The sequence below is a fragment of the Vulpes vulpes genome, chromosome 1, assembly GCF_048418805.1.
Source record: "Vulpes vulpes isolate BD-2025 chromosome 1, VulVul3, whole genome shotgun sequence".
Taxonomy (NCBI): domain Eukaryota; kingdom Metazoa; phylum Chordata; class Mammalia; order Carnivora; family Canidae; genus Vulpes; species Vulpes vulpes.
The window spans coordinates 148,704,219-148,724,362 of NC_132780.1; the positions used below are offsets into that span (position 1 = coordinate 148,704,219).

The 20,144-nt window shown below is 41.0% G+C and overlaps 1 protein-coding gene across 1 annotated transcript; it reads right to left on the bottom strand.

Moving 5' to 3' along the window:
- Positions 1–1,131: 1,131 nt before the first annotated feature.
- On the bottom strand, positions 1,132–5,156 carry IL17F (interleukin 17F). Its single transcript, XM_025991196.2, has 3 exons — positions 5,130–5,156; positions 2,882–3,087; positions 1,132–1,722 (listed from the first exon to the last, which is right to left on the bottom strand). Exons 1-3 carry the CDS (start codon positions 5,154–5,156, stop codon positions 1,482–1,484), a joined length of 474 nt encoding a protein of 157 aa, XP_025846981.1. The 3' UTR covers positions 1,132–1,481.
- Between the last annotated feature and the right edge of the window lie 14,988 nt (positions 5,157–20,144).

Here is a 20,144-nt window from a genome sequence, read left to right on the forward strand (position 1 = left end):
GAGGCAATGTAGTTGTATTCTGAGCCAGTGGTAGCATTAAGGAGAAAATGTGCTGTGCCACAAAGAAGCAAAGGTTGTATGAGAGAACCTCTGAATTTTCCCCAGAATGTCACGAAGACCAGAATCTGGAAGCTCCTGTGCCCCCAGGAAGCATAAGATATTAATGAAAGACAACTAGTAACTCTAAGGTCCCAGAGGTCAGAATGAGGAGAACACAAAGAGATTGCATGGCCCCAGTGACCCGGAGCTCTGTGGATGGCCAGTCCCAACACTGTGGTTCTTCCATATGCATTTCTTACTTGTCTCTATATCTCCAGTGGCTAGCTCAGTGGCCAATAAATGTTCACTTTGTAAAATAAGGTAGCCAGGAACATGGAGCAGTAAAGAGTTACCAGGGAAACTGAGTTCTGCTTACACCATTTTCCTTAATTCTCCATGTAGCCCCCAAGTACTATTAATAATAAAATCATTCTCCATCTCAGAAACAGAGTAGAATGGTAGTTGCCAGAAGCTGGGGGGTGGGGGTGGAGAAATGGGAAGATGTTGGTCGAAAGGTACAAACTTATTTGTAAGATGATTAAGTTCTGGGATTTAGTGTATATAGTGACTATAGTTATCAATACTGTGTTGTATACTTGAAATTTGCTGAGAGTGGATCTTAAATGTTCTCACTATATACACACACACATCCACACAATACTACTACTACTACTAATAATAATAATATAATATTTATAATAATAATAAAACAATTCTAAGAGTAGTCCTCTGATAAGGAATTGATGAGAAAATTTGAAAAACAAAAGACAAGTTTAGAATTTCAAAATCTTGAGCAGTATGAGCTCTGTGAATACAAGCCAAAACAAGAAACAAACACCTGAAGAATTTTTCAATCATTAATACTTTATTATATTAGTACTTGATATATTAATTTTTCTCCTAAAATTTTATATAACAATATACCATAAATAGATGGACAGTTTCCTTACAAATATGAGTTATAGTTATCAGGCCAACCTCTTTACTTAGCAACTCTGAATAAACATGTGTACTAGATCCTTATCCCCATCCTTCCCACCCCACCCTGCACAGGCCCTCCCACATACCCATATTGTGATTACATTTTCTACATTTTCATCCACACAGAATACAGAGCCCCATTTTCCCAACAGAATTCCCAGGAGATGGCCCCGTATCACATTGACTGCCGCGCTAAGCAGTAGTTATCACTGCCCACAAACAGAGAGGGCATGGGCGTCTTCATTCTCCTCCATTCATTTTCAAGGGGTTGGGACAATGGAACAGCTCAGGACTACGTGATGATTCAGAAGCTAACACTATATCTAATACAGAGCTTTGAGAATTCCAGGCAGGTCTTACCAAGAAGCCTATGAAGGGGAGAGAATTGGGACCACACTGGACTTGCTGCAGAGCACTGGGTAAGGAGGGGCATTTCAGGGCTTCCTCAGCCAAGCTGACGTTCAGGCACGCACATAGCGGACGATGGGGGTGACACAGGTGCAGCCTACGGTCACTAGCACTTTCTCCAGGCGAAAGGAGCGAGAGCAGCCCTGGGGCTCCCTCCGCAGGACCAGGAACTCCTGCTGGATGGGAACCGAATTCATGGAGCTGTCTTCCTGCCCTTCGGCGTTGATGCAGCCAGAGTGCCTGCACTGGGCCTCCGCAATCTCTGAGGGGAACCGGTGGGGGTCGCGGGTAATGCTGCAGGGAGAGCAGACAAAAGCAGATGGTGAGACAAGGGAGAGAGAGATGGACAGGGGTGCCCCACAGCACTGGGCACTCGCTTGCAGGGAGGCATTTCCGAGCAACCCAGGGCTGCAGCCAGATGGCTTGGATTCATGACTGCCCTCCAGCAGGTGCTTAACTGCCTAAGCCTGTTTCCTCCACTCTAGAATGGGGATTCTCACAGGTCTCTTTCATCTGACTATTGACAATATTCAGTGATGTGAATGCACACGAAACACTACATGTTGGCATTCAATAAATGGCAGATCTTTCATTTTTCATTACACTGTTATTATTATAATTATTATTCATCCTTTGCGTAGATTTATGGACAATACGAGTGGGTCTCCTAATATACAGTCTGCAAAGCCTGTTGCTTGGAAAGGAAAAACAAAGCCCCAGAGGTCCTGTGAATCCAGCACATTCTCTAGGTTTCTCCCTTCTTAGCCCTCTCTACCAAGAGTCAAGAAGGGAGCAAAGCCTCACCAGCCAACTTGCCACCATACACACTTCCTTCCTGGAGGAAGTCATGCAGGCAGCCCCAGAAGCACTTCTAATTATCCCTGGAATGTGTTTTTGTGCCTCTATTTGGAGCATATAGATGAGTGCTTGGTATTCTAAGATCTGACACATCAGATGATATCACCGGAGAGTACCCAAATATCTCGTCCCCATCTCCCATCCCCTTTCCCAGACCGGCCTTTCTTGTCCACTCTTCCCTGCTCCCCATTCCTTGAAGACTGATTTCTAATCTGACTGGATCATTCCACACTGACTTTTCTGCTTCCCACATATCCCCATGCAAAGATCATTATGTGGGCTGCTTTAAAGAGCTCCTTCTCCCAACACAGAAAGTTTGTAAATTCCAACTTGGGAATTCACGAAGCAGGAAAAGGCATTTGAGTCAATGAGAAATTGGAAGCAAAATAGCAGGACCTCTGACCACATAGGAGGACCTCACCCAAAACAGCAGGAAAAAATTATGAGCTCCCAGGCAAAGTGAGATTCCTGTATTTAAGAGTTAATCTTGGGGCTTTTATTTTTTTCTACATTTTCTAAATTTTCTACTTTATGATTAGAATAAGTTAACATATTTTTTCAAAAGAATGTGAAGATCAGTCTCATTAACACTTACTTGTAGTCCCAGGGGGAGCTGGAGCGATTCTGGAAATCATTTGAGATGGAAATACCCCGGTTTTGCCTGAGGATGCGAATGTCAACCCTCACACTATTATCCTCCAGAGGAGGGCACAGAGCAGTTTCCCCTGCCTTTAGATGTTTCCGAGCTGCCACCTCACTCAAAAGGGTGAGCCCCAACACCAACAGTAGCAGGGACTTGGCCTGGAAAATGGAAACGGTTGAGTGGGTTAGAGACCCTGGTGTTATTTCCTGGCAAGAGGCACCCCATGTTCTAGTTGAACTCAGGATCCTCAGTCTTTTATGGGACCACGGCTCTCTTAGGTCCTCACCTGGAAATGGGAACAGTCATACTGGAAGGTACTAGAGTGCCTCTCTGAGTTGTAAATTCATTAGCCTGGTAACTGAGCCTCCAACAGTCTGAAACCTCCTCAACAGTGGGATAGAAAGGTATCAGGATCTAGGACTGGGTTTAATCTTGACTTGGCCTCATCCCAGAACCTCTGGATTTCTCTTCTTTCCAACTGGATTATAATACTTGCTTTATAATAATATTCACAAGATTAAGTGTGATATTCTATGTAAATAACCAATAAATGTATCTAATAAAAATAAGAGATTAATGATAGTTCTTGTTTTTATTCACAGCTTCATATTTCATGAATTTCCCACAAAATCCTTCCTCCCAGCCATCTGTCCCCCTAGAATATACTGCCCCACCTCTACCTACCCAAATTCTACCCTTCCATCAAGGCCCCACTCAGAAGTGGTCTTCTCCAGGAACTGCCTCTAAAGTCATTCAATTAGGAATATGTTCATTTTCCTTGAATCATAAAGCACTTGCCATCTAGCATTGAAGGCCAGAGCATTCAAGTGCCATTTCTTTATTGTCTGGAAAGGTACTATTTGTGTTCAGGTCAGACAGACACCTACTGGATTGTAAGTTCCTGCAGGAGAATGTATCATAGAACAGATGTTCTACAAATACTTTCTGATGAATGGAAGAGTGGGTGAGTGAATGAACAATACAGTTAAACCCAAAGTATTAAGAAAAACACTGCACAAAACCAACTACAGCAAAGTTCCAATTATCCATGCTAATTGAAAGAAGCAGGGCCACTAATTATGTACAACCACAAAAAATATGGAAACTCTTTGTCTTTAGCTCTGGAACATATATTCTTTATATTTACATCAAAATATTGGTCTATCTGATGTTACAGTAATGCACAAAGAAAGTGCTATGTGAAGACCTAAAAGAAGAGCTAAAAATCTCCCCAGTTTCCCTTTGTCAAAACCACATTCTACTCACCCCACCATCACTACCAACTCTTACTGGAGACGGATAAAGCCCATCACCCACTCTCAACGTAATGCAGAACAAGAGCTGAAAGTAAGTTGCTTTTATTCTCTGGGCTTAATGTTACTCAGGCTCATACTTTTTACAGGTTAAGGGAGGGGAGGGGAGGTAATTAGACATGTCTATTTAAAGGACCTCCTTTTTATATTTTGCAGACCCCCGTCTGGTGGAGCCACCCAGGCACCCTCCCAAACTGTGTTTTCAAGTTCCTCTAAATTAGATTCTTCCCAGGCTTTACCTGACTAATGCCAGGCAAGATTCTAGGCCCAGGAGAGTTAAATTTCCATCATACTAACATCCCTCTCTCCTCCATGAAGACTAGGACAAAATAATCAGCTGAGACACTGCAAATTTCCTTCCTCTGGGAGCTATCCAAAGTTCAGCTTTGAGTGATTTTACTTCCTTCATCCTGGGCACTCTTTGTCTACTTGTAGTCTTGGGGAATCATTAAAACTTTTGGGGCCCCACTTTCCTTGGCTAAAATACATATGTACATATCCTAAAAGGCTAGAAGTCCTCACTATGAGATAAGAGTTTAGGCTAATCTAACTCTATAATGATGGCCACGGGGAAGAGCATGTTCAGATCATGATCCTTAGGGGAGATCATGTTCAGCCACAGGGGAGATTACGTCTGTGACACCAGAGGTGAACAAGCTATCAACTACCTATGCAAAAGCCACCATATTAGGAGCTATGTTTTGTACCCCATTATAACTTCTAGTTATTTTTTCTTTTTCTCCACTAGACAGGGGTCAAAATTAAAGTTAGTTCTGTTTTTAAGAAATAATCCCAAAAAAGATGCCAATCAAGCCTAATTCCTTAGAAATCTGCTCTCTTAAAATCCTAGGGATGACTGCTACTAAACAGGAACGATTTTTACTCACCATAGCTGTGTTGCGCAGGATGGCCATTGTCATTTTGCTCTGGTTGTCTGCTTTGTGTTAGTAAATCCTTCCTGTGTGTGTGTGTGTCAGGCTGTATATGCTTGTGCTGTGTCAATTGGAGTACCTGATGGTTTTATAGCAATCACTGTCCTTATTTCGATTGACCTGCTTACTGTCTAAGTTGTGGTTACCCCAGAGTTACTGACGAATGTAGTTGGTTTTTTTTTCTATTCCACTTCCTGAAGGGGAATCAGAGAGGGACCAAAGGAAGATTTGGTCCTTTTCTTCCACCCCCACTGCCCTCATATTACAGCAAAATTCTTAACTAATTTACTACAGAGATTAACCAAATTACAAATTGCTGTAATGATCTTTCACATTCTTCCACAAATGGCTAATGACTCTCATCACATACCGTATGTTCTACTTTCCAGTCATGCAATATGAACCATGACTTAAGTGGGAGATATGTCATCCTTAGAGGGTCCTTAGTATTAAATGAGAGGACTATATTTGGCTCCATTTTATGAATGGGAAAACAAATCCAAAGAAATTCATGACATCAGTAAGAGATTCAGAATTATATCCGCAGGTAGTTTCATAGGCTCCTTGAACAAATTCTATTTTAACCCATGCTTAAAATCCTGCTGATGCTTAATAAATAATCATTTTCATAAAACATATAAATGACCATTATCTTGGCCCTCTCTGATTGAAGATTTTTTTAACAAAAATGAATTAGCACATGGAACGTTTAAATGCTCTAACATAATTTTAAATGACCTACAGAAAGTTAATTTTTCTCAGTTCTGTTTAAATCAACAAACATTTATTATGCACATACTCTATGTCTCGTATATGTATTCTAGGGATACGTAGATATTTCTGAAATAACAGTAATTTACCTTTTTTTTTATCCCCAGTAAGATCAGGGAAAATTGCACATGCTCTTTTTAAAAGGCAGGGTACATTCTAGCAGGGCAAGTCATTTTCCTCTATTACAACATGTTTGAACAATTTTCCTCCATTTTCTTTAAATGAAGGCAATGAAAAGGCAGTAGTTCTTGGGTTCACTGGAAGCCCCTCTAATACTGATAGAAATTCTTCTATCCATATTTCATCCTTTAATCCATATTTCTCCTTCCCATACCTGTAGATTCTTCTCTGCACCTCTCCTCTGGATCAATGAGAAGTTTAACTCCCAAAGAATGTTTCCTTGAATTATCCCCTCAGGTATCTTTCCCTTCCTTGTTACTTCGGGTGCTCATATTTAGTCTCTCTCCTACTTGTGTATATATTTTAGAATGGTTTTCTGAGGTCTTCATGGACTTAGGGTAACTTCAGTTTCTCCTTCTCAATGATCTCTACCAGCCTTCTTCTCTAAATATACATCCCCAAGTCTAAGACCTAAATTAAAACAGTGCATTTTCTATGCATATATAGATTCAAGATGAGTCCCCTAGACAGGCCCTTCCAGCAGATTGAAGTCCCTATGCCCACTTATAGAGAATTTCCAAGGCCCTTCCATATACTCAGAGAAGCTAGAAATCAAGAGCCATGTTTTCAAAATAGCTAATTATCAGTCATGCTACCACAGCAATATATGCAATAGACCCTTAAGAGCATATTAAATTGAGTGTATTGAGTGACTCGCTTTCTTTAGTGGTCTCTGTATACAGAGCTGTATCTCAATACATAGAAGACTACATTAGCTCTCTTGAAAGAAGGAACAAGTAAGTCACTTTGAATTAAAAATGTCTAATTTGGGGCACCTGGGTGGCTCAGTCAGCTGAGCATCTGACTCTTGATTTCAGTTCAGGTCATGATCTCAGGGTCCAGAGATTGAGCCCCAAGACAGGCTCTGGGATCAGTAGGGAGTCTGCTTGAAATTCTAGCTCCCTCTACCCCTTTTCCTTCTCTCTCTCTCTCTCTCTGTCTCACTCTCTAAGTAAATAAATAAATTAATTAAATCTTTTAAAAGTCCCTGATTCAACACAAGAGGATTTGCTGCATTGCAGAGAATTAAATGGCCCTTTATGTAAGAAGGAAACTGACCTTTTATACCCAAGAAGTCGCAAAGTTTTCCCTCACTAAGGTAAAAACAAGTAACTCATCAAGATGTCAAACTAGTAACCATCTATCCCCAAGTTCAAATTTAATCAACAGATCCAGAACATTATCTCATCTAACATTTACTAATTACTTCTTACACTGTAAATTATGTGCTAATACTAGGGACACAATAATGAATATATGATTAACACACAGCTGGTTATGGTGGAACCCCTTCACTGACTATCCCTGTACCACCCATGACCAAAGCTGTTACCACCTTTAGAGTTTCAATGATACAAGTGGAACTGTTATTTAACTCACTGACCACCAGGACACTCTACACACAAGTCCAAGAACCCACAGAAGGAGACAGCAAAAGATGTCGTAGTTCCAAAAATGAGTTACAGACTCACGTGTGGTAAAATAATATAGTTGGTCAAACATCCAAACTAGCAAGGCTTTTTATGCCCTACCATGTGACAGAAGCCATGCTACATGTTTGTTGGGGCTGTTAGAGGAAATAGACTGTACTATTATAGTCTCTACCTTATTGAGTTTAAAATCTAGTCACCAGGGGCATCCCTGGGTGGTGCAGCGGTTTGGCACCTGCCTTTGGCCCAGGGAGCGATCCTGGAGACCTGGGATCGAGTCCCACATCGGGCTCCTGGTGCATGGAGCCTGCTTCTCCCTCTGCCTATGTCTCCGCCTCTCTCTCTGTGACTATCATAAATAAATAAAAATTAAAAAAAAATTTTTTAAATCTAGTTGCGGGGACGCTTGTGTGGTTCAGTGGTTGAGCAACTGCCTTCGGCTCAGGGTATGATCGTGGGGTCCTGGGATTGAGTCCCGCATCAGGTTCCTCACGCGGAGCCTGATTCCCCCTCTGCCTATGTCTCTGCCTCTGTGTGTGTGTGTGTGTGTGTCTCATGAATAAATAAATAAAATCCTGAAAAAAATCTAGTTAGGGAAAGAAAGTAAATATACATATATTAATCAATACGATAATAACATGAGATTGTTGGGGATATTGATAGTTAAATGTACACATTTAGTTTACTTTTATCCTCAAAAAAGTTGGCTCTGATCAAGATATGTTGTCAGGAGTACCACAACAGAAAGCTAAAAGAGTGGCATGATCACTAATGGTCCGGCACCAGGATGCGATGACAGGGCATAGGTCATTGCATAACATTACATGACTTATGTTATGGAATGGCAAAACATTTAGTAAAATTATTACCTGCAGTTACCTGGAGGTACAATAAGAGCTCTAGAAGAAGATATTGGAAATCAGAATGTCAGTTGTGTATGTTAGATACTATTGTCTGCATTTGACAAGGTAATACAAGAAAGAGTTGGCAAGTGTACAAAAGGCAAGAGAATGAAGAGAGTCCAGAATTCAAGCCTTAAAAAAAAAAAAGCCCAACTATATCTATCCCCCAAAAACAAAAGATGAGATTGCAACAGGCTTTAAGAGAGTAATGCCCAGTAACACCTTTCAACCAAATAAACTTCCTACAGGCAAAAATCAAAATGAAGCATCTAATAACTCCTTTCAATTGGGTAATGTCAGTTCTTTTTGTGGAGTATTTAAGGGTATAGTTCTAGTAATCCACTGCTAAATCAAAGAGGGAGAGAGATTTCCAGGAATGAAAAAGCAAAGAAATGGCGATGTCCTGGAAATTCTACCACAAAAAGAACTGACTTACATAAAGTTTACTAAGTTTTCGAGAGAGTTCTGAAAGTTAGTCACAAACCAACTCTCAGTCCTGTAAGCATCTAGGAGCAGGAAGTATGGCCCCAAGGAAGGCTTATTCACCATACTATTTCAGCTGTGGCCAGATATTATTGGGGGAGAAATACTTTCGAGAGGTAGAGCCGGGGACCATATGAATACTTGGGAGGTAAGCCCCTCTCAAAAAACAAAATCAGGGTCTAATCAGAGAACATCCCACATGCGCTGGCTATGGGATCCCCACAAGCAGGTCTTCAAAGTTACTACAAAACTATTTTTTTAAGATTTTATTTTTATTTATTTATTCATAAGAGACACACAGAGAGGCAGAAACATAGGCAGAGGGAGAAGCAGGCTCCCCCCAGGGAGCTCAATGCAGGACTCGATTCCAGGACGCCAGGATCATGACCTGAGCCAAAGGCAGATGTTCATCCACTGAGCCACCCAGGCACCCCCAGACCAAAACTATTACGTACCTCCCATTCTTTCTCTTTCCAAATCGAAGTATTTTATCCCAGTCTCAACTGACTGATAGGAATATTAAATAATTTTACAGACTTTTCTGCTTATTTTCATTTTTTATCAGCGCTCTGACTCCTTATCAAAATAGTCAGTTAAACAATATTATAATACACTAAATCTAAAGAATATTGTAAGGAATCAAATACAAAAAATAAACTGAGACCATCATTCAATAACTTATTCACTAAACACAGGCTATTAGTCTTATAATTTACTTTAACCCCAGTCTTATCTCCAAATGATGTTAAAACACTTCTTTCTAATTTCCCTGAAGCACTTATTTATATGACAGTCAGACCTTACTGAATATAGGTTAAAAACACTGGGTCAGAATGGCCTTCAAGTATGATTTTTAATGCCAAACCTCAAATTTCTTGTAGCTCTTCTCCTCATCATAAAAATTCTTCCTCTGCTTAGGCTATTCAAACTAATCAGATAACATGGTTTATCTGTCTTTTTAACCTCTAGATCATTCAGAAAGTCCATGCCCCATTCCCTTTTATAACCTTACTTCTCTGTTCCCTATTGAAGAAAACCATGTGGTAATATGACCGCATCTGTTACAGATGTAAAGCTACAGACTCTACAAACTCCACATAATCCTCTCCCTTTTGAATGCAAAGGGTTATTTCTGGCTCCAGGATTTTTTGTGCCTGTTAATTGAGTTTTACCTATTTTGTTTGAAGTCAAATTCAGACTCATTATGTGCTTTCTAGAATCTCCAGAAAATCACACTTCATAGCAACCAACTCCCCTCTTTTAAGTTGAACAAATTTTTACTGTGAAAGACTTTCAAGAACAAAACAACTTTACTTTTGACTTAACCACCAGAAAGGGCTAATAATAATGATCATTTGTCAGATGAAAATACAGCACCAGGGTTCTCATACACTAATGTTTGTGGGCATACAAATTATGTGGGGCTTAGGACAACAGGGATGAAAAAAAAAAAAAACACGGAAAAGTGGGATGCCTGAGTGGCTCAGTGGTTGAGCCTCTGCCTTAGACTCAGGGCGTGATCCTGGAGTCCCGGAATCGAGTCCCACGTCGGGGTCCCTGCGTGGAGCCTGCTTCTCTCTCTGCCTGTGTCCCTGCCTCTCTCTCTGTGTGTCTCTCATGAATAAATAAATAAAATTAAAAAAAAAAAAACATGGAAAAGCCCTCTTTTCCTTTTTCTCTGTGCGTGTCTCTCTCTCTGTTTTCCTTTTTTTTTTTTTTTTTAAGATTTTATTTATTTTATTCATGAGAGACACAGAGAGAAAGGCAGAGACATAGGCAGAGGGAGAAGCAGGCTCCCTGTGGGGAGCCTGATGTGGGACTAGATCCCAGGACCCCTCAGCTGAAGGCAGATGCTCAGCCATTAGAAACTGAAATAGAAATAACCATTAGAAATTGTTTTCCGGGATCCCTGGGTGGCGCAGCTGTTTAGCGCCTGCCTTTGGCCCAGGGCGCGATCCTGGAGACCCGGGATCGAATCCCACGTCGGGCTCCCGATGCATGGAGCCCGCTTCTCCTCTGCCTATGTCTCTGCCTCTGTGTGTGTGTGTGTGTGTGTGTGTGTGACTATCATAAATAAATATTTAAAAAAAAGAAATTGTTTTCCAAGAGAACTTAATAACTTTAAAAATACCCCTGTTCTAACATTTGTTGAAAATATCAAGACACAATTTATATAATGCATGACCTTACCCTGTATGTATAGATACATACATACTATATATGTATACGTGTATATACAGAAGTGTAAAGGTACATAGAAAAGTGCCTAAAAATATATGCAAAAAAAATGTAAAATCTCTGTCCCCCACCTCAAACCCATTAAGTCAGACTTTGTATTTTTCACAAGAATCACATCACATGAAAGTTTCGGATGCACTGCTTTACGACAGAACATTTAAGAAATGCGAGACTTCCCGTAAAATCATAGTGGGGTCACTAGATACATTACGTTCACTGAAACAAAAATAGTCAAGTGCCCTGGAAAAGTGAATGGGATAGGAAAACCTGAGCCTTAAATCTCAAAGCTGTACACTCTCATGGCTAAGAACCATAACGTTCCTTGGTGAGGGTAGGATGAAGGCAATACAGGACAGTGAGATTGTACCATGTCATAATTCAGTAACAGCTGCTTTGGGGTGGCCTAACCAAGCTACCCACAGGCTAGCTGTAAGCAACTCAGGTTTCGTGCAGACTTTCACTTACTCAGCAGCCAAGCTGATTTCCTGCATCGAGGTGGATGGAATTAGTCAACATAAGACCCGGGTGCCGATGCCTGGGGAAAGCCCGAGTGAGTGTCTATCAAATGCTGTCGAATTTTCCTGGCTTCCTCTCACTAAAATTTCTCCCTCAGCTTCTTTCCACCAGGGTCATACAGGAACCAGGGATCAGTGACTTTTGCTCCTGGACTTCCCCGTTGTTGTCACACTGACAACCAGCAGTATTCTGGAGTAGTGAATTGGGATGGCAAGTCTAGCGCCAGAAAGATGACCTTGCCCTCCTTTCTTGCATCTAGTTTAAATTTCCAATTCCTTAGACACTGGTTTAAGTCTAATGCATGGACCCAGCCCAGTTCATTAAATAAAGTCACCTTCCCAAACTTGCCACGTGAGGGGAAACTCGATTTTCAGCTTCTACTCCACAGAATGTTTTGTTTCTGAGCCCTTGCTTTCTCTGGGCCAGTTCCTTTTCCCTGGACTGAACTTTCAGTTCTTTCTGCTTAGCATTTAGGTTCTCCGCAAATTCTTAGCCTCTTCCTCAAAATCCATCTCCTCTGACTGGTAACCCACTGGTATCTTTTCGTGATCTCTCAACTTACTCTCATGGCATTTCACTTTGCATTTACTTAGAGACAACTTTCCTACTGTCCCTTTGAACAGCTATTTGTAGGTGCTTTGGCTTTTTAAGTTTTCAAGTGTTTATTGGGTCTTATGTATTTTCTGGATCTTAAACTCTTTAAAGGAGACAACTGTGACTTCTGCTTTATGTTCCACTCCCACATCCCTAGCAAAATATCCTATTCAGAGCTAGTACTCTGAGTGCTTATTCACTGGATTTAATTTGATGTTGACACTAGTTTATTATTTCTTTCCAGTTTCTTGCTAATGAAGGGGATCAGAGTATGCCACTATAAAATGCAGGAAAAACTTTCTTCCCTCCCCCTGTCTAAAAGCAGGGCATAAATTTTTCCCTTTGTAAAGCTGTCTCCCTCTCTCATATTAGGGAGAGAGGATAACTCTTAATCATGGGAGGCAACTTTTATCAATAGTGAAGGTAGCAACTTGAGTCTGCATAACAAATCCTACTAATTATCCTCATATTTTATTAGTTTCCCTCATATACCTATCTTCCCAAAATTTACTTCCCCTAGAAATCCAACCCTTGGTCTAGTTACTTCTCCATAGTTTGTCACTCTTCGTTAAAATAGAATGAGTCCCCAGGTCTGACCACTTCTTTGGTCTTTCGTATCTCTTCTATGAAGGCCTCCATATGCATAAATAACAAACCCCTTCTACTATTAATCTGTCTTTTGGGGACGCCTGGGTGGCTCAGCGGTTGAGCATCTGCCTTTGGCTCAGGGCATGATCCTGGGGTCCCAGGATTGAGTCCTACATCAGTTTCCTGCATGGAGCCTACTTCTCCCTCTGCCTGTGTCTCTGCCTCTCTGTGTGTCTCTCATGAATAAATAAAATCTTTAAAAAAAATCTGTCTTTTGTCAGTTTAAATTACAGGACCCGGGACAAGAACCTAAGAGGTTGCAGAAGAAAGTTTTTCCTCCCCTACATTACTTTCAATTCCTAATAGATCAGATGGGCTGCCCAATAAATTATTAAAGAGGGTTATTTTGAACAAGAGAAAACTTACAGGCACATAATATTGTTTTCAAGTATTTGGAAGTTTTATAAAATGGAGAGAGATTAGACTGTCACCAGAAGGTCATACCAAGATGTTGGTGAATATCAGGTAGAGACATTCCAGAGGGCAATTGTATATCAGGGGGCCCTTTACCCTGGATCTCCTTCAAGGTCTCTTCAATTTTGGGATCCTATGAAAACTAGGTAGAAAGGTAGAAAAGAAAAAGAAAGGAAGAAAGAAGGAAAGAAAAGAAGGAAGGAAGGAAGGAAGGAAGGAAGGAAGGAAGGAAGGAAGGAAGGAAGGAAGGAAAAGAAGAAAGAAAGAAAGAAAGAAAGAAAGAAAGAAAGAAAGAAAGAAAGAAAGAAAGAAGAGAGAGAAAGAAAGAAGAAAGAAAGAAAGAAAGAAAGAAAGAAAGAAAGAAAGAAAGAAAGAAAGAAAGAAAGAAAGAAAGAAGATAGATATTTTAATCAAACATACCCACAATCTCAGCCTTTGGAGTAGGGGTGTTTATGAATGTGTATGTGGGTGAATACAGTAATGTATCTTCTACCCTTTTCCTCAGTTTTTTCCTCTTTCTATGGAAAACAATCACATGACTCCAAAATGCTAAAACTCCTAAGTATGTTTCCCACAAAGATCCAAGTTAAGAAGAGAATAACTTGGGGGTGGGGGAAAGACCAGAGAAAGAGCACCGTAACAACTACACTTCTGGAAAATGTCTTACTTTCACTCAGTGACTGGCTGACTCAGAATTATCTCAGGGCTCCCCTCATTTTGGAAGAAACACTGTAGAATGGCAGGATGAAATGAGTTTCCTGCAAGGGACAGTTCAGAGAAAGAGGCAGAGACAAAGGCAGAGGGAGAAGCAGGCTCTCTGCAGGTAACCAGATGTGAGATGGAATCCCACCCGGGATCACACCCTGAGCCAAAGGCAGACACTCAACCACTAAGCCACCCAGGTGCCCCCATTACCCAGGTTTTATGCTAGCAAATAACCCAGAGAACAAAACTGCTGACTTTCTTATTGCATTACACCTGTCACATCTGCAAATGTGTGTGTCCAGAGCACCCCTTCACCTAACAGCCAACTTACAGTAGCCATTAAGGCAGGGAAGCATCTCTACCTCTGCTGTTGGCCTGCATCACAGATTTCCAGAGCTGTGCAGGTCTTTAGAGGTAATCAAGTCCAACCCTCTCAGCTGATGATGGAGGTTGGATGGCTTCCCTCCAGACCCCCTCTGCTGGAGGAGCCCAGCCTGGACTAAGGCCTCCTGATTCCCTCCACTATCTATCTTCAAATAAAGGGGCCCCTCTCTCCAACTCTTCTAGAGCCATTTTTCTCTTTAACAAAGTGCTGTCAAGGAAGGAAAATGATTATAATATTGATAGCCTTACATTGTAGGTAAAGCCATGCAGCTCACAAAGCCTTTTCATATATTTGATTTTATTTGATTCTCACAGTTGCATGAGGAAAAGATGATAAATCTCTCCATTTCACAAGTTTAAGACATTGAGACCTAAAAGTGCATTACAACTGTCCAAAGGCCATGCAGCTATCAAATAACAGAGTTTGAAATACAAACCAGGGCTTCTGACCCCAAGCCCAGAGAAGCAGTGCAGAGGCAGGCTGGAGAAAAATTTAAAACAAAGATGCCCAAGGCACAGTGGAGAAGAGAGCAGTTGTCAGAGGATAAGACTTGAAGAGTGAGCAGCATCTTCTAAGTGATATCTGGACTGGAAGCAGGACACCTGAGTGACTCTACTAGTTCTCTGAAGAGGAGAAGAAATAAAATCAGTCTTTGATTTTTTTTTTTTATTCTGCCCTTTTTATTTTTAGCCTTTGTAGATTGTCTTACACACATTTATCTGGATGTAAACAAGATAAATGGAAACAAGGGCAGGCCAGATGGTTTTGGTGTCAGCTCTTAAGATGCCTTGCTCTACCAACTTTTCATCTCTAGTTCTCAAAGATTAGATGGTAGTGGGAAGTTGCCTTCTTTGCACTTACTGCTTGTAATGATAGGGAGAATTTTTTAAACTATTCTATTAAGTCTGAATTGCAAATACTACTAAAGATATTATATGGTAAGTACATAGTATGAGAGCTTAAAAAGGTAATTTCAAATCCTAACCAGAGTAAATTTGGCAATTTAAGAAGGGTGTGAAAAACAAACAAACAAACAAACAAATAAATAAAAAGGGTGTGGGTGGGCGTGAGCAAGATATCCAATGTCAGCAAGGATGTTGGATATGTGTGGGCGTATAAATTGATAACTTAATGAAATATATCAAAAAACTTTAAATATGTTCATATTATCCAGCAATTACACTTCTAGGAAATCATCCAAAGGAAATAAGTAGGTACATAAAAATTTGGCAACAGGGCTATTCACTACAGTATGATTTATAATCCTGGGATCCCTGGGTGGCGCAGCGGTTTGGTGCCTGCCTTTGGCCCAGGGCGCGATCCTGGGGACCCGGGATCGAATCCCATGTCGGGCTCCCGGTGCATGGAGCCTGCTTCTCCCTCTGCCTGTGTCTCTGCCTGTCTCTCTCTCTCTCTCTCTCTCTCTCTGTGTGACTATCATAAATTAAAAAAATAAAATTAAATTTAAAATATATATATATATAATCCTGAAAAATTAATTAACAAGTGCCCAACTGCACAGGCATATATATAGACTTATCTGGTCCGGGAGGAACCCAAAATATATTTTCTCTGGGTAGATTACAAGTGCTCCTATTTACTTCTTACAGTTGTTTTCTAGGATTTCTCTAATGACAAGATTGTTTTCATAATGAGAAAAAAATGATACTTTAGTTGTTTTAGTTAAAAAAAATTTTAAACAGGTTCCAGAACAGTAATATCCTGGCAACTGTAGGGCTCACCACAGAGCAAACTTTGTGAGATGGTAGGAGATAGAAAATACCAATCATTACCAAATAGACTTCCAAGGGCAAATTGCTGAGAGTATCACCAATAATGGAAAGTCTTCAATTTCAACTCCGCACACTGGCACCTGGGCTGTCACACCAGCTCCACTAACAGATGTCACTGTGGCTACCTCCAGCTCCCTAGAGCCGTTTTCAGCCCTTTGAAGGCAGCAAAACAATAGCATGGTTAGAATACAGTAGTTAAGGGGATCCCTGGGTGGCTCAGCAGTTTAGTGCTGCTTTGGTCCAGAGTGTAACCCTGGAGTCCTGGGATTGAGTCCTGCATCAGGCTTCCTGCATGGAGCCTGCTTCTCCCTCTGCCTGTGTCTCTGCCTGTGTCTCTCATGAATAAATAAATAAAATTTTTACAAAAAAAGAAAAAGAATAAGAATCAAGACGGCCTTGAATTTGAATCTGGAATCTGCTGGCTACTAGCTAAGGGGGCCTGGGCTAATTCTCTGACCTAAGGCCACTCCCTCTTTGGAAAAATTGGGAGAGTAAAACTCATTTTAGAGGATGGTAAGGAAAATTCAATGAGATGATTTACATGGTACTTAGTACATATAGTAAACTCTTAACAAATGACCACTATTAGTAGGGCCACCCCTCCTCAACTGCCACAATCACTAAGTGCATGGAATTGCTGTCTCTGGGAGTTAGTTTGCTTGGGAGGTTGGAACCTGTACACAGCATCCCTATGTTAAATCTAATTTGTTAAGTTTTTTATTATCCACTAGAGTTAAATGTGACATGTATTTTCACTTCTTCTGCAGGATTTTCAGAACTCTGACTTTAAAATCAAAGTTTCAAAACATTCTTACTCCCTAAATCCCTACCACTATTCATTAATCTCAATCTCAAATGCCTACTCTGTAACTTGCTGGTACTGCTGGGTATATGGAAGAGTGTCACTTTCAAAACTGGTTTTAAAGTTCATCAAGAATAGAAGCACCTGGGTGGCTCAGTGGTTGAATGTCTGCTTTTGGCTCAGGTCATGATCCCAGGGTCCTGGGACTGAATCCTGCATCGGGCTCTCTGCAGGGAGCCTGCTTCTCCCTCTGCCTATGTCTCTGCCTCTCTCTGTGTCTCTCATGAATAAGTAAAATCTTTTTAAATAATAGTTATAGTAAGATGGTAAAATAATTTTTTTTCTCTATTTTCCTAAACAGTCCATTATCTTTTATTAGTCACAGTAACATATTTAAAAAATAAATCTATACACATAGTTCAACTCCAACTTTAGGCTATATTTTTGCAGGTTTTATCCAGCTTTATTACAACTCATTCAGGACTCCATCCACTTAAATAGAATAGCAGCACACATATGTAAGATGGCATGAGCCGACCTTTCTATGTGAAGGTTAAATGTTGATACTTAAAGGTAGAAAGGCTTAAGTTTACTATCAAAAGTACCTGCTGGGAGAACTATTACCAGTATGGTAGATGTCAGCAGAGGCTAATATCCTCCTACAGGCTGTGAGAACATATTCAGGGTTTAATAGTAAAAATATTTAGGAAAAGAATTTAGAATCTTAATTCCCTCCCTTGAGGAAAAGACTGAAGAGAATGAGCCAGGATTATATGCTGGTTAATAATGGACCAGGCAGGAACCAGCATTCATTACTGAGGCACCAGATCTGAAAAAGAACGTGAACTACGTTTATATTTCATTAAATTAAAATGAAATTACACAAAAACTGATTTTATTCTAAAACTTTTCTAGGAATTAAATAAAACCCCTTGAGATAAATGGAAACATCCAGCGTTCTACCCACAAAACAGAGAAACCCAAAAATCACTACCCTCAAAAAGGATATTTAACAAGAGGATAGAAGACTCATTCTGACCTGCCTCCAAGTGGTGCCAGGGCCAAGAGCATGTCTTGTGGGTAGAACTGACACTGGGTGTTAAGAGTCATGCATTACCAGAAGAGACCTCTGATCACCTATTTCAACCACCTCCCTTCCCAGATAAAGAAACCAAGCATTTCCCTCTAAGGAAGTGGCTTGCCCAGCCTGGCTCACTAATTCAGCCACATGCTGTCAGAAGAGGGACTTGAAGGGAGTTCCCTTGCTTCCCAGAGGGGGCTCATTTCCTGTGTCTAGGCTTTCAGAAGAGATCTCCTGTGCAACTGTGCACAGCACTTCAACTCCCTACTTCCCGACTCTGAAGCTCAAGTGGTGATACCTGGCTCCTGGGGAGCGATGATGGGAGGGGAGGCAGACATCTCTCACAGAGCTCTTGACAGGACGGATTAGGGAGGTGGCCAGCACACAGGGGACTCAGACCTGCCTTATTCCACCAACCAAACCCACAGAATAAATCTGGCCTCAAAAAGTCTGGAATCAGGGCACCTGGGTGGCTAAGTGGTTGAGTGTCTGGCTTTGGCTCAGGTCATGATCCCGGAGTCCTGGGATCGAATCCTACATTGGGCTCCCTACAGGGAAGCCTGCTTCTCCCTCTGCCTAGGTCTCTCATGAATAAATAAAATCTTAAAAAAAAAAAAAAAAAAAACTGTTCTGGCATCATTAGGACCACTGAGTATAGTATGAAAACTCAGGAAAAATGAGAAGGGCATAACCTATTGTTGGTGTCTGTGAGCCTTTCTCCTCCTTACCTTCCTACTCTGTTTTCCTAATGACTATACTTCACAGGGCTGTTGGGAGGGCTAAGGAAACACTGCCCACACCAGGCAGATGGATCCTCATCCTTGGGAGAAGGCTAATGAACCCAGTGCCATGAGCTAGAGGTAAGGGTCATCCCTGTGAGAGGTATCTGAGTCAGAGCCACATATGGAAGGGCAGGGAAAGGAACATAATTCAGGAACTCAACAAGAGGGTGACTGCTTTAAGTGGCTTTGACCAAAGGATATTTTCTGCAAACATACTAAAAGGAAACATTTTTAGTGAAAGTTGGAATTTACAGTAATAACAGAAGTATTATGGAGTATTTCCATGCTGGCAGGCACTTACCACTTGCTGTTATGTCTTACAAGCACCCTTCAAGGCATGAAGTACCTCCATTTTACAGATAAAATAACAAGCAGCTCAATACTTACCCTAGGTTATTTGGTATGTGGCAGAGGAGAGACCCCATTCCAGCAACTCTTACTAAATGGTCTTTTTTGACAACTATCTTTTCATATTGACACTTCATCTATCCAGGAGAGTTAAGGGATAAAGTAGCATAAAATTTTCCAAGATAGGACATATCTCTCTAAGGCCCACAAATTATTTTAACTATTTCAATAGCAAAATTAAATGTAAACGGACATCTCTTTTTGAGGGAAGCATGTAGATAATGAAGTGTGTATTTTTTTGTCCTGGTGAATCTGGGCCACCATACATCTCAGTGCTGTGTGGCACAGCGACACCCTCAGGGGGAATGACCTGCAGACAAGTCAATGTCTGCACAAGCAGCCTGTCAGTTCCTGCAGCAGAACGAGGACATAAGGACACTGAATAGGAACATATCCTTTAAATGCTTACCAACCTTTTTAATGTTTCTGTAAGTTGGGAAACTACACACACACACACGTTTTTAAAAACCCAGTGTAAAGAGTTACTGAGTTCCTAACAGTCAATTTAACACAATTAGCATCTACTGTGGCTGCAGAATACATGGTCTTCTCCTTCGATTCTTTTGGTTAGCTTGTAGAGCACTGAAACGTTAGCAAGGGAAACTTGCCTTTATAGCGATCTCTATAAGGAGGACTGCTGGGTCCTCCTACTCTCCTACTCTACTTCACTTTCTCCAGGCATGAAGGACAGAGAGCAAGAGTCAGTATTACTGACAAAATGCTGGACCTTTCTGGAAATGATCATTTGAGGAGATCCCTAAAAGCCCTTAGGCTTTTCTTTACACCAGTACCCCATGGTAGTCTGCACCCCTTCCTGATACTCTCATAGCCCCCTCAA

Coding starts and splice junctions, on each gene's coding strand:
- IL17F (XM_025991196.2), bottom strand. CDS start 5,156: ATGGCCATCCTGCGCAACACAGCTATG. Junction 3,088..5,129: donor TCCTGCGCAACACAGCTATG/GTGAGTAAAAAT, acceptor TCCATTTTCCAG/GCCAAGTCCCTGCTACTGTT. Junction 1,723..2,881: donor AGCTCCCCCTGGGACTACAA/GTAAGTGTTAAT, acceptor CTCTCCCTGCAG/CATTACCCGCGACCCCCACC.